Raw genomic sequence first — 19,629 nt, 5'->3', positions numbered from 1 at the left:
CCAGCCCCCTCAAGCCATTCTTAGGGCTGCCCGTGCCTTTAATACCAGTGCAAGGTGTGTTAAAACTTCAATTAAGTTCACTTTACATGAAATAGAACATTTCACACAAGAACATGGCCCTTTTCACATGTTCTCCCCTGCCCAGGTTGGTAGAGGAGGTCAGATTTCCCTTGAGCACCCTCAGGTCAAGTCCTGGATGGAGGGGGGCTATGGAAGGCTGAGGGGTGTAGGCACAGGAGGCGTGCTTCCCCGTATCCTTGGATAGGATAACCCCTGGTACCTGGGAGTGGAGCCACAGGGTGGCCATGTCAGAGGCCATAAGGCAAGACCTTGGAGCCAGGGGAAGTATGCTTTCCCCAGCTTGATGCACTTAAGCCTGATATTCCTCTGCTTAGTGTAGAGACCCTGGAGCCAGGAAAACCATGCTTCCCCCAACCCCAGGGTCTTTCCACCTGCCAGCTCCCCACAGGGCTTAACAGCTACAGATCTCAGCATCTACATGATCAGCTGCATGATCTCACATTAATTGAGCCCTGGAGGCTCCATGCTTAGCATGGATCCCCCAGGTAGGGAGACCATGTGGCCAGGAGAAGCAAGGTTTCCCATGCTGCACCATCTCCCTTGAATAGAGCCCCAGTGGCTCGAAGCTGATCCCAGAACCCTCAAGAAGTGAGACCATGCAACTCTCTGACATTAAACACTGAGAAGGCTATTCTCAGTATAAAAAAAGGGGGTGGGCATGGAGACCAGTAGAGATTTGGAGGGTGGGAAGGGGCAGAAAGGCTGGGAGCTGTGCATCCTAGGATACTACAAGAATCAAAGTAAGGCATTTTATTTCCCCAGAACATCCAGACAATATCCTGGAATGGCCTGGACAAAACAAATAAAAAATAAACCTTATCTGAAGTGGCATATCTTTGACCCTAGCCACATGTTCAATTACTGGCATGACAGTAAGGAGCCACAGAACTATGACACACATTTTGTGGAATTATTTTGTGGCTAATTTCTCCCCTTATGCCATTAATCGATTGAATATGTAGCTGGGTGACAACCTAAGATGTGATCAACTAGTCAATAATATCTTAAGTGTAATGTATAGACGGGGCCTTTGAAACATTTAAAGGCTACTTATGGTGCTTTAACACCCCTTAACTAATGGCTGCTCTTGTTTTAAATGCCTTTATGCTATTTTAAGGTAACTTGTGCCAAGGCCCTGAGGTCCCCATGCTGAAGAGACTTATACATGTGTTTAGCCTTAGGCATATAAGTAGTTCCATTGATATCCTATTAAAATCAGTTCTTGTACCATTAAGTTGAGCATGTATGCATGCTTGGGGTGTAATTAATATAAGTGAAAAAAATGATGTAACAACTCTAAAGAAAATATGTGTGTGCCAGGAAGATGATGTCTGTAACAGGATAGCAAGGTAATTGGAAAGAAAAATGGCACTCAGTTGGCATGTTTGATCATGGATATGCATACATAGGGCTCTATACTGACAATGGAAAATACAGAATAATATAAATGAGCATAGTATAAATGTGACTGAATAGTTAGGTCTCAAACATTATGGCACTGTTTATTGAAAATCAGTGGTACTTCATTTATCATATTAAATATCCAGTATCTTAATTTAAAACCAGGTACTATGAAATGAAATGAAACAATCTCTTCCTCATGGCAGCAATTTGCTCCTGCACCCTGGGGCCTTGCACCACCTTCTGCTTTCCTCAGGAGGAGCTGGAGATCTGTGGCCAGCAGCCATCTTTAAAAGACAGCCCTGCACACTGCACCTGAGCCACCTGCTTCCCTATCCTGGAGCAGCATGAAGAGTGTAGCAGCAGCATGCAGCAGGACTGTCACCACAGCCTTGCTGGCCCTGCTCTCCCACCATGGGGATGACCACCTGGCTCATGGCACTTGGCCCTGGTGGCCGTTGTGCCACACAGACACCTGGCCTAGCTCCCCATGGAGTCCCAGGCCCCCTACCACCATGCTGCTGCCACCTGGACCCTGGCAGGGATGCCACCAATGCACTCCTGAATGCCACCACTGGCATTGTCCTTGCCCTGCTGGGCCTCAGCCCCACTGCCTCTGGGCCTGCCCAGCCAGCCAGTACTGGTGGCTGGATGTTGTCCAGACCATCTGGGATGATGAGCGTCGGTTTGAGTCCTTTTACATGATCTGTGCCACCTTCCAGGACTTCCTGGAGCAGCTCCATCCTCACCTGGAGCAGCAGGACACCACCATGTGACAGTCCCTCCCCACAGAGACCCCTCTGGCCATCACCCTGCTCAAGTTGGTCACACCAACCAGCCTCCACTACATCAGCTACCTATTCAGCATGGGCAAGGTGATTGCCAAGGAGGCTTCCCTGGAGAAGTGTGCCACCCTCCAGGATGTGCTGAGGCATCATTGGTGGTCCCTCGAAATCAAGGATTAAGTCAGTCAGGTTTGATGGGTTCTCAGGTGACTGAAGACACATATGTAGACAATGGGGGCATGTTGTTTTGCAGGGGAGTGGGATTCACAGCCCTGGGTTGATCTCCTTCTCCGTCCTCCACCGCTGCTGTTCTGCCTCAGTATCAAGTCGCTGGGCCTCAAAGTGGAGTGCACCTTGGTGGACCAGGTGGCAGCATACTGAGTGGTCAACAGCTTGCTCCTCCCAGCCATTGGTGTCAATGCCTCTGTGCTTGAGGGCAACCTTGAGTGTGTCTTTGTACCATTTCCTTTGGCCACTCTTTGAGCACTGGCCAATGCTGGGAGAAGAGAATCTGGTGAGGGAGGTGGTTCTTGAACATCCAGATGCAGTGACCCATCCATCAGAGTTGATTTCTCAAGAGCAAGGCTTTCATGCTGAAAGATGCAGCTTCATGGAGGACGCTCATGCTGGTCTGGCAGTCCTCCCATTTGATTCTCAGGATTTGACACAAGCACCCCTGGTGAAATTTCTCAAGGATCTTAATCTGGCACTGGTAGATGGTCCAGGGTTCATTGCAGTAGAGGGTGGTCAGCATGACAGCCTTATAAACCAGGATCTTTGTTGATTACCAAAGGTCTCTATTTTTGAAGACACATTGTTGCAGCTTGAAGAGGCTGACACTGGTGCAGCTGACCCAGTGCTGAACTTCTTCATCGATGGTAGCCCATTGAGAGAGGTGGCTTCTGAGATATGGAAAGCTCCATGTACTCCAGAGCCTCCCCATCTACGTAGATAGCACAAGGGATGTTCAGCTGACCTGGAAAGGGCTGGTGGAGAAACTTCATCTTGGCAATGTTCAAGGACAGGTGAAGTCTCTTATACAAAGTGTTGAAGAAATCTAAGGTCACTTGCACATCCTGTGCAGAGTGAACCATCACTCAGCAATTGTCCGTAAACTGAAGGTACTGGATGTCATTGGTGGTGAGTTTTGCTTTTGCCCAGAAGCACCCAAGATTCAAAAGCTTCCCATCCAGTCTATACTGGATACTGATGCTGGATGGTAGATCATCTCAGATACAGTTGATGATGATGGTCAGGTAGATGGTAAACAAGGTGGGGGTGATCACGCAACCTTGTTTGACCCTGATCTGGATGTGGAAGGCATTGATTTCAAATCTTCCACTCAGGACAGTGATGGTCATATCATCATGCAGGAATCTCAGTATGGTGACAGACTTTAGAGGGCAGCAAAGGCATTGGAGGATGGTCCACAGAGCTTCACAATTTAAGGAATCTAATGCCTTGATCAAGTCAATGAAGGCAAGGAACAGTTCTTGATTTTTCCCCTGACATTTTTCTTGGATTTGCCTGATAATGAAAACCATGTCCACAGTGCTCTAAGATGGTCAGAAGCCAAACTGGGTTTCTGGAAGGATCTCCTCAGTGATGGGATGAAGGCAGTTTAGGAGGAGGCAGGCCAAGATATTACCATGGACAGGAGGGAAATCCCCCTGTAGTTCCCACAGTCAGATTTGTTCCCCTTCTTGTAGATAGTCATGGTGGTTGCATTATCGAGATCACTGGGGATGTTTTCTTCATCCCAAAGGTGAAGGATAAGCTAGTGGAATCATGAGGTGAGCCAGAAGCCACCAGGATGGTAGACCTCTGTGGGTATACCATCTGGCCTGCAGGCTTTACAGGAGACCCTTGCCATTCGCGGACCATACGTTCTAGAGATTCCCACAAATGGGGAAATCCACATATACTGTACTGTGTTCATGAACATCATCTGCGTTCATGAATGGTATATTGCTCAGAAGAATGACCTTGTCATCCCTGGGGATGGAAGCAAGCGTGTTGTTGAGCTGTGGCATGCTGTGCTCTGCATGCACAACCCCTTGGTGGTGGTGACAGGATTCTGCAGCATGGGCTTCCCCCAGTGCATCAAGGTCCTGAACGGGACACACATCCCCATCACCTGCCCAACTCATGGTGACCACCCTGCTACAGCCAGTGAGGCTTCCACTGTCATGCTTCAGGCTACCATCAGCTATCATGGTGCCTTAACCAATGTGAGTGCTGGCTGGGTGGATAGCACCCACAATGCCTACATCTTCTACAACTCCACCCAGTCAGCCCTGGTGGAGAATGGGCATTTTGTGCCGGGGTGCTAGACCTCCAGCTGGGTGTAGTGGTAGCCCTGCCCCACCTCATTGGAGATTCTGCCTAACTGCTCCTCCTCTAGCTTATACAGCCCTACATTGGCTGTCTGGACTCCTTCCAGGAACACTTCAACTGGTGTGTGGGCTGGAGCTGTGCCCTGGTGGAGTGTGCCTTCCACAACCTCAAGGGATACTGGTTCACCATCACCACCTGCCTTGAGGTTGCTAAGGCCAACATTCCCTGGGTCATCACCACAGCCTGTGTGCTACATAACATCTGTGAGACCTGGGGGGAGCTCTTCCATGAGCCCTGGGTGCAGAAGGCACAGCAGGAGGGAGATGTCTGGTACCAGGAGCACTAGCACTGGTGGCAGTGACAGTGATGGGCTCCTTCCACTGAGGCCCCAAGCGAGCTGCACACCTGCCAGTGGGGGTCAGGATACTGGGTGTGAGAGGCACTGGCTAACCACCTCTTCCTGAACTTTTCAGTATAGCCCACCTGTACTGCTGCCCATGGAGCCCTGCCCCACTGCCCACCCTCACCACAGTCACTACAGAAAAGCAGTTTATTCCCCTCCACAGTAACAGATCTCCCCCTCATTCCCCACATCAGAGCTCATTCCCTCTCCTCAAGGAACCCCTTTTCCTCCCCCTCTCCCCACAGAGCCCTTCCACCACCCACCCCACCCACCCCTCCCACCACCAATAAAATATCTTCTTCCTTGTGCAGACTATTTGCAGTGTGGGCTATATGTGAGCCTCCCTGGGGTGGGGGGCCATGGGCTGGGGGAACCTGGAGGCAAAGCCTGGGGGTATGCAGCCAGCACCCCAGCCCTGGCTGCTCCCCCACAGAATGCTGAGGCAAGGCCAACAAGTGGGGAACTCACCTGGGGTGATGGCGGGTGCTGCTCAGCTGGTGTGCTTATCTTCCTCTCCTGCAGCTGGTGGGCTGGGACAGCATAGCCTGTGCATGGTCCTGGCCCCACGGCAGGCAGCTTCTGCTCCACTGCTATGTGGAGCTGGGGCGAGCAGGGGGAAAGTTCGGGTGGCAGGGGACCCAGGGTGGGGGCTAGGGCAGGAGTTCCTGGCCTGTGGAGGCACTGCTGCACCTCAGCCCAGGCCCATGGTGGGAGGGGACTGCTTCTGGGTAGTGTTGAGCTTCCAGGGGGAAGGAAGGGCCAGGGCCAGGGCGGTGAGAATCATGAAGGACAATATCCAGCACACAATGGCCCTTCTCTATTGCCTCCACTGCTCTGGCCACCAGGGCAGGTTCCAGCCTCCATATGCCACTCCTCTAGGGCCAGGAGCCTCTCCCAGAATTCCTGGTCTGCCTGGTCCCACTGCCTTGCAAGTAGCCCTCAACCATTGGTTGTGGTCAGTGACCATGACCCACTGTGCGCACAAGGTCTTGCATTTTATGTGGCACTGGTGCACTGACTGGTTGTGCTTATGCTCTGACATGTGACTTGGCAGCCCCTCATAGATATGTGCATTGGAGCACCTGCTCTTCACAAACTGGGTGAGCACCTTGGCCTCACTCCACAGCACGATGAGGTGTGCAGTCTCCCCCTGGGACCAGTTGGGGCTGTGGGAGGTGGTTTGTGGCTTCAGGCAGGAATCTCCCACCCCTGCGACTGAGCTGAGGCTGCCCCCAGTGTTGGGGCTGACCAGGAGCAAATTTGCATTACTATTCAGTAAGTAATTACAAGTAAATTTGCTACTTGTTTTTTCAGGTAGCAAATTTTCTCACAAGTAGAGTGATTTACTGTTCAGTAAGCATCTGCACTTGTACATATGGATGCTTACTGTGCCATAATTTGCTCTACTGTTCAGTAAAGCATCTCATTTAGACATGTACAGTGAGTGTGACCTGGAGTCACATGTTTGCAATCCCCAGCTTATGATGATAAGGTAGCATTTGAGGTATGAAAGCTCTGCTTTTATTCATTACCATTTGGGCAAAGGAAAACTATTTTCCTGTTGGTTTCGGGAGGGGAGGTATTTGTTTTTCTGTGGGGTTTTGTGGGTTTTTTTGGTTTTTGTCTTCCTCCAGGGTACTAGGATATTGGTCGCAGCTAATGTTGGGAATTTTTTACTGGAATCTACTGATGTTCCTGCTGGGTCTTAAAAAAATCAGAAGTTCCTAGCTAAAGAAACTACTCTTCCATTCAGGTCATAACAACCACCAAATTTGGTACCTGGAAGGAAATTTTCCCTTAGACAAATTGGCATGGACTGTAAGGGGGAACTGCCTTCTGTAGCTCAGGACATGGCTATTTTTCCTGGCGTCTCTTGAGCATGTATTGACTAACAGTGTCCCTGTTGCTGCAGTGCCCTCAATATTGGCAGTGCCCTTGCTTCCTCTGATTTTACCTATAGCATGTGTTGTGCCTTGTAATTGTGTGAGAGGGATTTAAGTGGAACATGAGGGGATTCCTTGAGTTAACAGTTGCCTGTAAATATAGAGGAATGGACACAATGGCTTAGGAGGTCCCTTCCAGTCCTGTGTTCCTATGAAGTAGATACTGGGCATGTCTACACGTGCCCCCCACAGTGCCATTGTTACTTTTGGAAGTACTAAATGATGGTTCAGTAACAGCCATTACTGCACCATAATTTTTAGATGCTACATTGCTGTAGCAGTGCACAGTTATTTTTATATGCTACGTTGCTGTAGTGATGCACTGCAATGAAGTAGGTCATCACTATGGTAGTGTAGCATAGGCATCACTACCCAACAACACTACATCGCTGTAGTGACCAGCTACATTTCTGTAGTGCATCGTTACGGCAACGTAGTATCATGTATAGACACATCCACACAGTGCTATAGAACTACTGCTTCTGTAGCCCTAGTAGGTGTGGTATAGATAGCTTATATAGAGCAGTACAGGGATGCTAGTTTAGCCACTTTCACACACGCACAAGCTAAGATTCAAGCATGCCCTTAATTTACATAGGACATCACCAAAATAATTTGCTTTGGAGTTGGATAAGACACAGTGATGAATTAAATTCAGATTACCAAGGGTATAATTTTAAACTATATAAGATAAATAACATGCACATGTGTAAATATGTATGTGTGTGTAAGATCCATATCACTAAATTTTACTTTGAGACAGAAAAATATCAACAATTCTGTGTGTGTGAGTCTATGTGAGTGTCATCTCCATGTATGGTATATGTCTATAACTGATCATATAGTTTTCAGTATTAACTGAAATACTGCATTTGTTCCAAAAGTAAATGTGGGTAGCAGGAACCTCAAAAACATTTCCTACTTGTGTACTTTTGTAAATATAAATATCTAGGATGGCTGCCACTGAGCAGTTCTGCACATTAAATATAAAAAAGGTACAGTGGATGAAGAAAAATGTGAAGTCAATACTGGAATCTGTGGTGACACGTTGGCAAAGTTCAGTTACGCATTGCTATTAAATTCAGCAGTGTCATTCAATAGGAATGTAATCCTTAGCTAGAAAAAATAAATAAATGAGTTCTAGTTTAAGATAAAGTTGCCTTTTTCAGACCTTCCAGCTTTCAGAATTTATCAGTTTCTTCAGATTTTGTACTCTGGAATTCACAGATTTATTATGACAAGAAAAGATAGTGTGGGAAGGGGGTTAGAAACAAGCCATTGACATGTGAATGTAGATATTGTGGCAGAAAATATTAAAACTAACTGAACTTGATCTAACTTTTTCAGGAAAGAACAGTAACAATTAGAAGACAAACTATAGGAGGATTTGGATTAAGTATAAAGGTAATATACATTTTTTCCTATTGTTCCACAGGTTACACAAGAAATGCTGTTGTCTTCTACTTATAATCTGCCCTCATTAAAATACATATTTCAGAGCACTTGAAACAATAGAGCAAATACATTCTGAAGGGTTTAGTTAAAATATTTATTTACTTTCACAATAGGGCAATCAGCAGAAATTCTGCCTGGTGAAATGGAAGGCAGAGCAAAGTGCATCCCCTTAAGATTCAGGCTTAGCCCTCTCTAATAAAATTTCATACAAGAATTACAAAAGGTGTGCAACAGCACAGACTGTTCTTTTGTTTAACAGAACTCTAAATTAAGTGCTTATTACTGAACGCTAAATTATAGTGGCAGGCACGTGGAACTGCCAATGAGTTTATCATCAATTCTTTTACATAGAATATCACATTAATTCACTTTTATTCATTAATAAGACAGAAAGTATTATTGTTTCCTCACATTGTTTATTTTGCTGTAGATCAGGGAACAGCAGCAATTTATCATGCAACTTTATTTTTCCACTCAGGGAGATATAAGGAACATTAATAGTGTTGGTGTACTCTTTTCCTTTAAAACAAGACAGAAAAAGTTAATCATTTTGAATATCTTAGCTCAACCTTGAATCTCAGTGTATGCAACACAGCATTAATTTTATCTTTCTTCTAAACACAGCACTCCTCAGCTTTAAGATAACAGTGGGAAGAATCAGGCATACTTCACATGAATGCAAAAGAGCTTCAAGTTATGCATATGAAGTGGGAGTATAGACTTTTTTGTGAATAGCTGCTAGGACTGACCTTAGAAGAAGCGACTCAGAAAAGAGATTAATGTGCACTTGTGTTATCATTGATAAGGAAATTGCTGAAATATTAGTTCTTAAAATATGTCTTGGTACTTTCACTTTTATCCTATAAGCCCATTGAAGGCCCCTATTCATGGGAAATGAGTTGTTACATTGTGGCCAATATTACTTGTGAACTATGTCAACAGTAAGCAAGTTGTTTCCCTGCAATGTCTTCCTGGGTTGTGTTTACTGAATAAAGTAGCATGTGTCATTATAAGATAACAAAAAAAAGATGAATGAAATCCTATAGCTAGTATAGGAACAACCAGAACCTGAGCCTAAAAGGAAGGATTTCTAAAGTTTGGAAGATGAACTTTAATAAAACTCATTAAATGGATGTTGTAAGTTTACAGTACAGCAATGTCTCTTTTAGAATATACAATTTTGGGGGAAGTAGCAGGCTATAGCAGTTTGTTTAAGTAACAGGGAAATATTAGAAAATACAAAGCTTTACTAAACATAAGTAAAAAAAAGAACTTGGGGAGGTGGGATATATGCCAGATGTTAAAAATGGTTTTCACTGATTCTTGTTACTGTCAAGGAGTTTCCTTAATTAGTACATGTTAAGTAACAAGCACCACTATAGAAAAAAGGGGAAATATGGATTTCTAAGTATGGAAACTTTGGGGGAGGTGGGGCAGTGGGCAGGGAGAAAGGGGAGAGTAGAAGCTGCTTCTTTTAGCTATGTGCTGGAATAATAGCTAGGACAATAGGGCCATGATCCTTGATTCCCTTATAAAATAGAAATAATAAATAATGGCCATGTTAAAAGTGAGTTTCATTACTTCTATTAAAATTGATTAATCAGGATTTTAAAATAGATGAAAATATTTTTATCTAAGTTTTGATCAATTTTATTTATTAACATTTGTATTATAGTCTCTGACAAAAGGCATTCAATCAGAACTTATGTCAGTGACTGGAAGGTGAAATTCTGGCCAGAAATAGGGCACAAATATTTAATTGCTACATCAGCATACCAAAGGATAAGGGTGGTGTGACAACCTGACCCTGAATGCACCAGATGTGTCTTTGAGACACACACCTGGGGTATTTTTTAGAGCAGTTGTTCTCAAACTTTTTTGTACCAGGACCCATTTGTAACCATCGATGGCCAGCCTTGACCCAGTAAATATTTTAAGTAGAAAACAGCCCCCTGACCCTGCTAGTGCTCCACACTCCTGACCCGCAGTCCCCTGCCCCCCACACCATGGGCCATACTAGTGCCCTTCACTTCTGACCTACAGTCTCCTGCCCCACCCAACTGCCCCTGTCCCACCTGGGCTGGAGCATGGTGGCTGCAGTAGCTCTGGCTCATGAAGGTGGCAGTGGATCAAGGCTGGCCCCAGCAGAGTCTGGAGGAAGGAGCAAGGGAGGGTCATAGTACCCCTTTCCCACTGTACTGGGCTGGGGATCCCATGCTGTGCCAGGTGGCTTGGCCACAGTCCCCCCCACCCCAGACAGCATCTTCCAGCTTCCCCAGCCATGTGAGTATGGGTATCAGCCCCAGCATTTCTGGCCCCAACATCGCCATCCCAGCCATGCAGCTCCCCACTGCTTCTGAAGGCCCCCCACCCCCTTCCTCCCGGGGAGCACCAAGGCTGAAGCAGGTGCTCCTCCCCCCCCCCCCCCAATCCCTGCTGCAGGCCCAGTGCATGGCCACCTTCCCCAGTGCTGGCAGGCACCAGCCCTCCCGTACACACCCACCCCCTCCACACACCCCTGCCACCCATATACACACACACACACACACCCATGGCCTTCCAACCCCTGCCCCATAGACTTACATGCATCCAGCTGCTTGGGTTGCTCTAACCAACCTGCCTGGCTGCATGCCAGCCATGTGTATGTGCGCATACAGATGCATGTGGCAGCCCCTGCCTCCAACCACCCCAAGCAGCTCCTTGCAGGCTGTAAGGCTGCCAGCCTGCAAGACAAAATTCGTGCTTTCCTGCATTTTTTTTTCACAGCTATTTGTGACCTTTTCAAATATTCTTGTGACCCACTTTTGGGTCACGACCCAAACACTGCTTTAATGTGCCACTTGGCCCCAAACACACTCTTCCACCTGCTGCTTTATCACTGAGAATAAAATGAGGTGCTCCAAAAATCACCTCCCTGACCTCTGGCATCTTGGCTTTACCTGTCTAACCTATAACTTGCCAGCTCTAAGCAGATGGGATTTTGCCAGCTAGAAGAATTGCACCTTTATCTAGTTATGTGCTTAGAAAAGATGGATCCCTCCTTTTGGAGAAGAGTCCTGCCTATATAGCCAGATACTAGGAAATCACAAATACCTTAACAATATAACAGATAACAAAAATATTCATTATAAAAAAACAAAAGGCACACATTAGAAATCAGTAATGTTGTATTGTGAAGTAGATAGGGATAAAAATAAATATATAAAAACAATAATTTGATTTTATTCTCTATCTTAAACTCCAGAATACAACTTTTACCCAGTTTAACAGGTTAGAATGTAGCCCCTGCCTCTGAGCTCTCTGCCAGGGCCTCCTGCCCCTCCTCCTAGCTGAGACAAAAACACCTTAGGCCCAGGAAGCTTTAGACCAGGGGTGGGCAAAATATAGCCCACAAGCTTAATCCAGCCCTCCAACAGATTTAATTTGGCCTGCGGGTGGACAGCTGCCAATTTACTGGATCTGGCTCATGGATGGCCATTAGCTTCAACCACCGTGTGATGCCAGTAGGTGGACAGGACTGCTTCTGCCCAGCAGGATCAGGCATCAGCTGTTGACCTGGGTAAGGCTTCTGCTGCAGTGGACAGGAGGCAGCATCAGCTGTGACACCGCAGGCAGGTTCATGAGCCCACATGCAGAGCCTGCTGGTAGCATCCACAGCTGAACCACTGCTCTCCTGGTACAGTGGAAGCTCCCACCTGGAGCCCTACCCCAGAACCTGCCAGTTGCATCAAGCATGGACCCGGGAAGAAGCTGCTGCCATGCCAGGCGGGTAGCAGCATTTCTCTCTGTCTCTTTTCTTCTCTTTGTCTCTCTCAACCTTGTTCCTTCCCTCCATTCCTCTCCCTCCAGAACCCAGCTGAAGCTATAGTTCACCAGGAGCCCTGATGCTCAACTGTGGACCCAGATGGAGACTTCCATCTGGGCAGGTTCAAATTACATTATGACTCTTGGTGGGGTCTGCTGCGGTGGCAGGCGAAAGCTGGAAGGAGCCACCACCACTGCCTGAGCTGCTTAGAAAGGTGCAGGGTGGGCCAAGGGCTCTCATCTCTTATGTGGGGGATCAGCCCCCTGAACTCCCCCTGTATTTTGAACCCTGCATCTGGATCGACAGCTGAGAGTCAGGGTTCCTGGTGAACTGCAGCTTCCGTGTTAAGGAAAGGGGGGGAAGGGAGGGTGGAGAGGGAGTGAAAGAGTGGGAGAGAGACAGAGAGAACAGAAGAGAAAGTGAGACAGAGAAGAAGAGGCAGAGAGATAAAACAAGAGAGAAAGAAATGCAAAGGAGTGGAGAGGAGACAGATGTGGCCCTCAACAGCTCCCCAAAATTCATTAAGTGGCCCTCCAGCCAAAATAATTCCCCACCCTTGCTTTAGACTAACACTTGCTCATCTCTCAAAGCTTAAGCAATCTTGCCGATTACATTCAGTAAAGATGATTCAAATGGATATACATTAGCAGGAGGTTATACACATAATATTTGTTCATTTTTTTCCCATGAGACTTGAAGTTAGATTAGAAATCATGAGAGAATTTGGTGGTCGATGAGCTCTGTCAGGTACATGATTTTGTGTCACATCTTGCCTTAAAATATAGGCACCTTTTTGCTTCCCTGCAGAAGAGGTTTCAAGTGATGAGGAATCCGTTGTAGCCTTATGTTGTTCCAGTGGTTAATGATCTTCATTACCATTTTGCCTTACTTTTATAAGAATTTGTCTAGCTTTTAATTTCCAATGATCGATTTTCCTGCTAAATTAAAGGATATCTACTATTAGAAATTTCTTCTCAATCCAGATAATGACAGATAACGGTTAATTTTCTTAAGTCTCTCACTCTAATATGTAATTCAGAACTGTAGACTTTCCTTTTCCTTCTTAGAAACAGAAGAGAAGTTCATAGTCCCCCATAATCAGCATTCTTCCATACTACATTACCACTCTATTAATCTATCATCAGTTAGACATGCAAGAATTAATTTAACTTAGTGGAGGATTATTTGTGTGACTGGGGACTCTTCTACACATGCAGGTAGAGACGCAATGGGATTTAATGCGTGACTTGCACAATCTTGGCTCCTGCCATGATACACGTGCATAGCAGGAATCATGAGTGTGGGACCATTCATTAGATACCATTGTGCCTTATTGCTAGTGCAGGGGAATCCTGATCCTGGGCTCTTCCTGCACTGGCAAGAAGCAACTGTCCTAGCTGGGAGTCCCCCTCTGCTGCTGGGGCTCCCAGCTGTGCTGGAGTCCAATGCACCCCCACGGCTGGGAGATTGCAGTCATGCCTGCAGCTGCTAGGAATCAGAGTCCTGCAGCTGCAGACACTGTGTTCCAGCAGCAATCTCCTACCCTGGGGGTGTATACACAACCCCATGGCTGGGAGACCACAGGAGTGCTCCATGCATCCCCATGGCTGGGAGATTCCAGCTGTGCTCCTCAGCTCCTGGGACTGAGTCCACAACTGCTGGACTCTGGGTCCTGGCAACCATGGGTCACTGGTGGGACCCAGAGACCACAGCTGCCTGGCACTGCTGGGTCTGAGAGACCCCTCAGCTGTGAAACTCCCAGCCCTGGCTGCACATAGTGCACCCCTCTGGCTGGGAGCCCAGTCAGCTGATGGGGTTTCTAGCTCTGGTGGCAGACCCAGCTACATGCGCAAATTTAAAGCTGGTTAGGAACCACCTATAACATTAGTACACATTTTCAGGCAATACACTTATAGCTGGTTGGATCTTTTTATGGCACAATTGTTAATTTGCACATGTAACTTTCTAGAGTAATTAAGCTGATAACCTGGTAATTGCATGATACAGATAACATGTACAGGGGGCCTAACTGTTACTCAATGTAAGGATACCAGAATCAAGCACTTACTCATTTGAACATCACTTGCTTCTGTGCTTTTTGATACTGCCTTTTTGGGAATAATCATTTGATATGCAATAAAAGAAAAAGAGATGCTACCTTTGCAGGGAAGCTGACTCAGCTTCTCCTTAAACATTGGACCTTGCTGCCACTAAATTAAATGGGAAAACTTGAATTGATTTTTATCTGGAGCAGAACTAGGCTGCTTTACATGGTCTCTGGAGTCAATTGCGTGCAGTAAGTTTCAATCAGAAGGAATTATTTTCTCAAACTTCTGAATTGCCTTCTGAATACTCATTAAGAAGACATTATGATAAAGCATGAACACTGTGTGAACTTTAGGGACTGATGAGTAAAGTGTAGTATTTCAAGCAGGTATCATATCTTGGTGACAAAATTAAGATGCAGCGTTTGAGAAAGAGTTTGAAAGGTGCATGATTTTTTAAAAGGATATATTTTTTTTATAATCTGACAGGTTTAGTGTTCCTGCTCAGAGAGGCAATCAAATTCATGTTTCATTAAACAAATTAAGGTTTTCAGTTACAAATTTAATTGTGGCTACCAACAACCTGTATGGTACCTTTCCATCTTTGTTTCAATCACTCTTCTTTATAAGATTAGCTATATCAAAAGTTGACTAAGTATTGAGTTTATTAGGCATTTGACTTTTTAAATGTCTAGTTGAAAGCGAAAAAAGAGCCATGAAACCAGGCATGTGTACGTGTGCACACTTGTGCATATACACACACACACACACACAACTATTCAAGATGAACCTGTGATTTTTAGACATAGATATTTTTTCTTCATTTCAAGATTAAACAAGATAAGTTTGATAAAAGAACCAGCTGGGGATAGAAAACTGCTTTACTAATGTCTTTAATTGATTAAAAATATAATTTCTAGCTTACAATCCATGTCTACCTTTCTACGGTTGCATGCATATTCATGTGAGTAAGTTAGTTTGGAATAAGTCTTGGAAGTGGCTTAACCTCAACTATAAAAAGCACTGTTAGGGCATGGGTAGATGTGCAATTACACTGAGGCAGGTGCGCAGCTTACTGCTTGGGAGCCTGTCAGTAGGTCCACAGTAACTGTTTTGCCTGTCTACCCCTAAGCTACAGTAAAAGAAGCTGAGCCATAAACATTTGCCTCTGAATAAAGTAGCAGGATTCTTGTAATTTAATTGCACTTACTGCAGCTCAGGAGCAAGATAACAAAAACTTTCACACCAGTTTCAGTTATTACTTTCAGGAAATGTACATACACAAGTTATATGCATTTTCAGGAAGTGTAACTGTCTTGTCTTCTGCTTCATTATTTTGGAGTGTCTCATAGTGCCAGAGTGGTTATTGGTTGTTAAATTAACATTATAAGTTATTCCATATTAACCTTCTCATAAATGACTTATGGGATGTGAATATGTTGGATGTAACATTTTGCTAGACATTGCACTGATTTATACTACGTCTTTCAAGCCCCCTAATGGATCAAAATACATGTATTAATCAAAACTGTGCCTCTTTGGGCATTTGTAGATGAAACAGGGGCCCTAAATTGAAGGGTTTTTAAAAACACCGCTTCAATTTAGGCCCCTTTAAACCCCATGCCATGCACACACTCAAACTTACCTGCCTTTCCGGTGGCAGGGAGGGGAGAGCGAGTTGCTGGCAGGTGGAGCAGTCCCTGGGCTACAAGGGGAGCTGGTGCTTCCCTCTGTGGCAGCTGTGACCCCTTCAACCCATGCAGCATCCTCCCATAGGCACCCAGCTCAGGTGGTCCTGGCATGCACTGCAGCCGTGGAGGGAAGCACCGAGCCCCTGCACAGCTCAGGCAGACAGACTCCAGGGAGTGGAAAAAAAAAAAGATCTTGGGCAGAGCCTGCCTTCCCAGGCTGCTGCCAGGCTGCCTGCACGGGCTTCCTGCTCAGCCCCTGAGCTGCACGGGGGGCGGTGTTTTGCTCCATGGCTGTAGGGCAGCAAGCTAAAACTCTAGTTTGCTGTGCCTCAAGTCATTTAAGGCACGTTATGCTGCAAAATTTGCTACCGTGGCTGGAATTACTGAGCAATATGCCACTGACGTGTGCAAACACCAATACCATTAAAGCGGTGCAAAAGCATTTAACCCACTTGAAAGTGTTGTGCATACATGCCCCTTGTATTGTCTACACATGGCCCTTAAGACACAATCCATGGATGCTTCTTCACACAAATGAGCTCTGATATACAGTATAGGTGTGCTGACAGTTCTGAATCTTTTTTAAAATACAGAAAGGTATTTAGATTTTATATGTAGTCAGACCTGGGCACTACATTCACCAGTAAGGAATTTTGTTTCGATTTGCTAGTCTTCAGGTTTGTGAAACTGCTCCAAAAATGGTCACACTCAAACAGACTTTAAACAAGACATTTTTCACTCTGGATATTAGTAACACTTCCATGGCAGGCACAGCCATAAACCTCTGCAGCAGCATACACCAGTGGATAGAACATAGGACCATGAGCCAGAAATTCTTGCATGTTGTTTCAGCTCTCTCTAACTGACCTTTAGACTTTGAAAATATTATTTGATTTGGCTGCTAGGCATGCTGTAAAATAGCAATATGTTGTGTCTGTTTCTTCATTTCTGAAATGGAAGTAATCTCACATACCTACCAAACTCACTGGTATATACCAACCTCTAGCCTCCTTTTTTTTTTTTTTCTTTCAGAGTTACTTGTATTACTGATATTCTTATCTGCTGACTTTTACCTGTTTGGGGAAGGAAATTAATGTAAAACAACCATAGTTAATAATACTATGCTAGATGGAACCTGACTTCATGTTAGCAACCCTAGATTTTACTACATAGGAAGACTGTTGTCTCCCCTTTCTCTAATCAGTATATATAATCTCATATGCAAAGGAGCAAAAAGGGAAATACAGACTGTCAAACTGCAAAAAACTATCATGCTTCCCAGTGCTTTATAAGGCATTCTTAAAGCTTAAGGTACAAGAACTCCAAAAACTGTGCCTTAGAGGCACAATTTTGACTTAAGTATGTGTGTTGATCTCCTTGGAGGGTTTTGAAAGTTGCAGGATGAAACAGTGTTCGTTCTACAATGTCTACAAAGATTTTATATGGGACCTATGCAGTTTCCCAAAGTCATTTACATTGTAATCTTCTCTACAATCTTCAGCATTGTTTAATTGAGGGTTTGTGCTGAAGGAGGGGGTTGTTTGGGGGATTTTTTGGAAGCTGTAAGAAGAATTGAATGTGCATGTTAATGGGGAACATTTGAAAGGAAGGTGAATGTCAGGCCATTTGTTTGAATGCTTTGTCAATTGAGATACTTTGTCAATTGGGATACAGCTCTTTTGATTAATCCAGAACTACTACTCTTCCCATATTTCTGGTATGGCTAGGATACAGCAAGAGATCCATATTTTTTACTCTGCAATATTATTTCATGATTCTTTAACATTATTTGTTTAGAGGTGAACAGTCTAAGAGACACTTTAGGATACTGCTTGGAAGTTGTAGAGAGAATCAAATGTGCGTGTTAATTAAGAATATTTGAAAGGAAGATAGATGAGACTTTTAAAGTTGGTGAACTTGAGCTGGGTTTTTCGAACCAAAGAGAACTCAATTATTATGAAAAACAAAGTGAAACAAAACCTCAAGGGTTATTTAATGACATAACATTGTTATATGGGTTCATACAGTTCAGCTAAATCCCTGAATCTATTTGAAATCATGGTGGGCTCAGATTTTTTTCTATGTTTTGAATAATCAGAACATGCTGATGAGAGTCTGTGTTTTATAACTCTCCCCATATACTGGCAATATGAATTATGAGGCATCCAGAATCATCTGAATATATTTTATCTAACAAGTACCCTGCAATTGCTGTGATCTCAGCATTGGTGGCATCCTTATTCCTTCCTCTCTCTTTCTTTTGTGCATGGTAGTGTTCTTATATCCCGTGTATTGTAGCTGTGGTTTGCAAAAAGTCATTCATATGGGCCCTTTTGGACAAATGGTTGTCCATGAACACAAGGCATGGACTCAGTGGCCCAAGAGTTTATTTTCACTGCTGTGTTTTCAGTTCCTAAAAAAGTCATACCCTAAGACAATCAAAGTCTTAAAGATCCTTTTTGTTGGCAGCTACTGCCAGAAGGTATATTAAGCCACTATGAATTCTCTTGTTCCATGGGGATTCCAGATCATTTCCTGACATCTCCACAAGAATAAGCTGGCATTTGTAAATCTATAGATGATAGTGCCTCTTACCTGCTAGCTCCTTTGCCTATTCCTACCTCTAAAGAAGCTACAAGATATGTCACTTTGCTACCTACATATGTTCTAAGAGCAGAAATCAAAAAGATCTGTAAGCAGGTAAATTGAGAGAGAAAAAATATTTAAGGGACAATTTTTCAAATAAGTTAAACAGAAAAGAGCAATGGTTATAGAGCCTTGTCTTGTTCTTAATTCCATCCTTATTCCACTGGATCAAATTGTTACATGTGAGAAATCAAAATAGCTCCTCAGCTGCAAGTGACTGCAAGTTAGGAAGGGTTCTGTAGCATCTCTGTGTCATTACGAGTAACCTAATTGTCCTTGCTCTGTCCCACAGTTGTATATTGGTCTGGAGGTGGGGGTGGGAGGGAGGTTCAGTGAGAGATCAATTATGGTGCTGAAGGTAAGCTTTTGTGCTGAAGAGGGGGTGGAGGGAAATGGTTTAGGAAAAATGACCATGACCAAATTTGATGGGTTTAAGTCAGATTTATATTTCAAGGTAGCCACTGCAAGCAAAAATATTCAGAAATTATAATTAACCTCGACATTTCTGATTCCTACCAAAATAAGCAAGGGTGGGACATGCAGCTGTGAAGTGTGTGCCAATACAATTCAGTTCTGCCCATACTGGTTTTCTCTATATTTCTTTTCTCTCCTTTATTTTGCTTTTATTTTTAATGCTTTACATATAGCACCATGCAAGGTCGATTGAATGGCACAGTACAGTTGAACAGCTTCTTTAAGATATTGTGGTCCACGTTTTTTTCTTATTGAAGACCTGCTGTTCTATTTCTTAGTGTCTTCTTTTTTGTTCTTTGTTACTTATTCTACTGCCTGCACAGTGTGTGTCTTGTGGGGATATGCAGGCTAAAGTGCACACTCGTGTGTCAGCAACAAAGATTCCTTTTAATCTGAGATCCAAACCTTTTGATTTTTTGGCTTTTGTTTACCTGTTTCTTGCCAGCACAAAAATCAAATGGTCACAGCATGGTTGCCATTACAGCATGATGCCCATTTTCCCTTTCTATTACATGGTCTGATATACTAATCTGTAGAAAATGTGAAGAAGCTACAGTGATTTT

The 19,629-nt window shown here is 44.5% G+C and overlaps 1 protein-coding gene across 1 annotated transcript in view; it reads left to right on the top strand.

Moving 5' to 3' along the window:
- The window catches only part of SNTG1 (syntrophin gamma 1), a 386,259-nt gene that overhangs the window by 96,936 nt on the left and 269,694 nt on the right, over positions 1-19,629 (top strand). The window contains exon 4 of the mRNA XM_059724105.1: positions 8,298-8,354. Coding sequence (XP_059580088.1) covers positions 8,298-8,354 — 57 coding nt within the window. The remainder of the gene's footprint in view (positions 1-8,297; positions 8,355-19,629) is intronic.

The sequence above is a fragment of the Alligator mississippiensis genome, chromosome 3, assembly GCF_030867095.1.
Source record: "Alligator mississippiensis isolate rAllMis1 chromosome 3, rAllMis1, whole genome shotgun sequence".
NCBI lineage: Eukaryota > Metazoa > Chordata > Crocodylia > Alligatoridae > Alligator > Alligator mississippiensis.
This window is presented reverse-complemented; position numbering and strand designations above follow the sequence as displayed.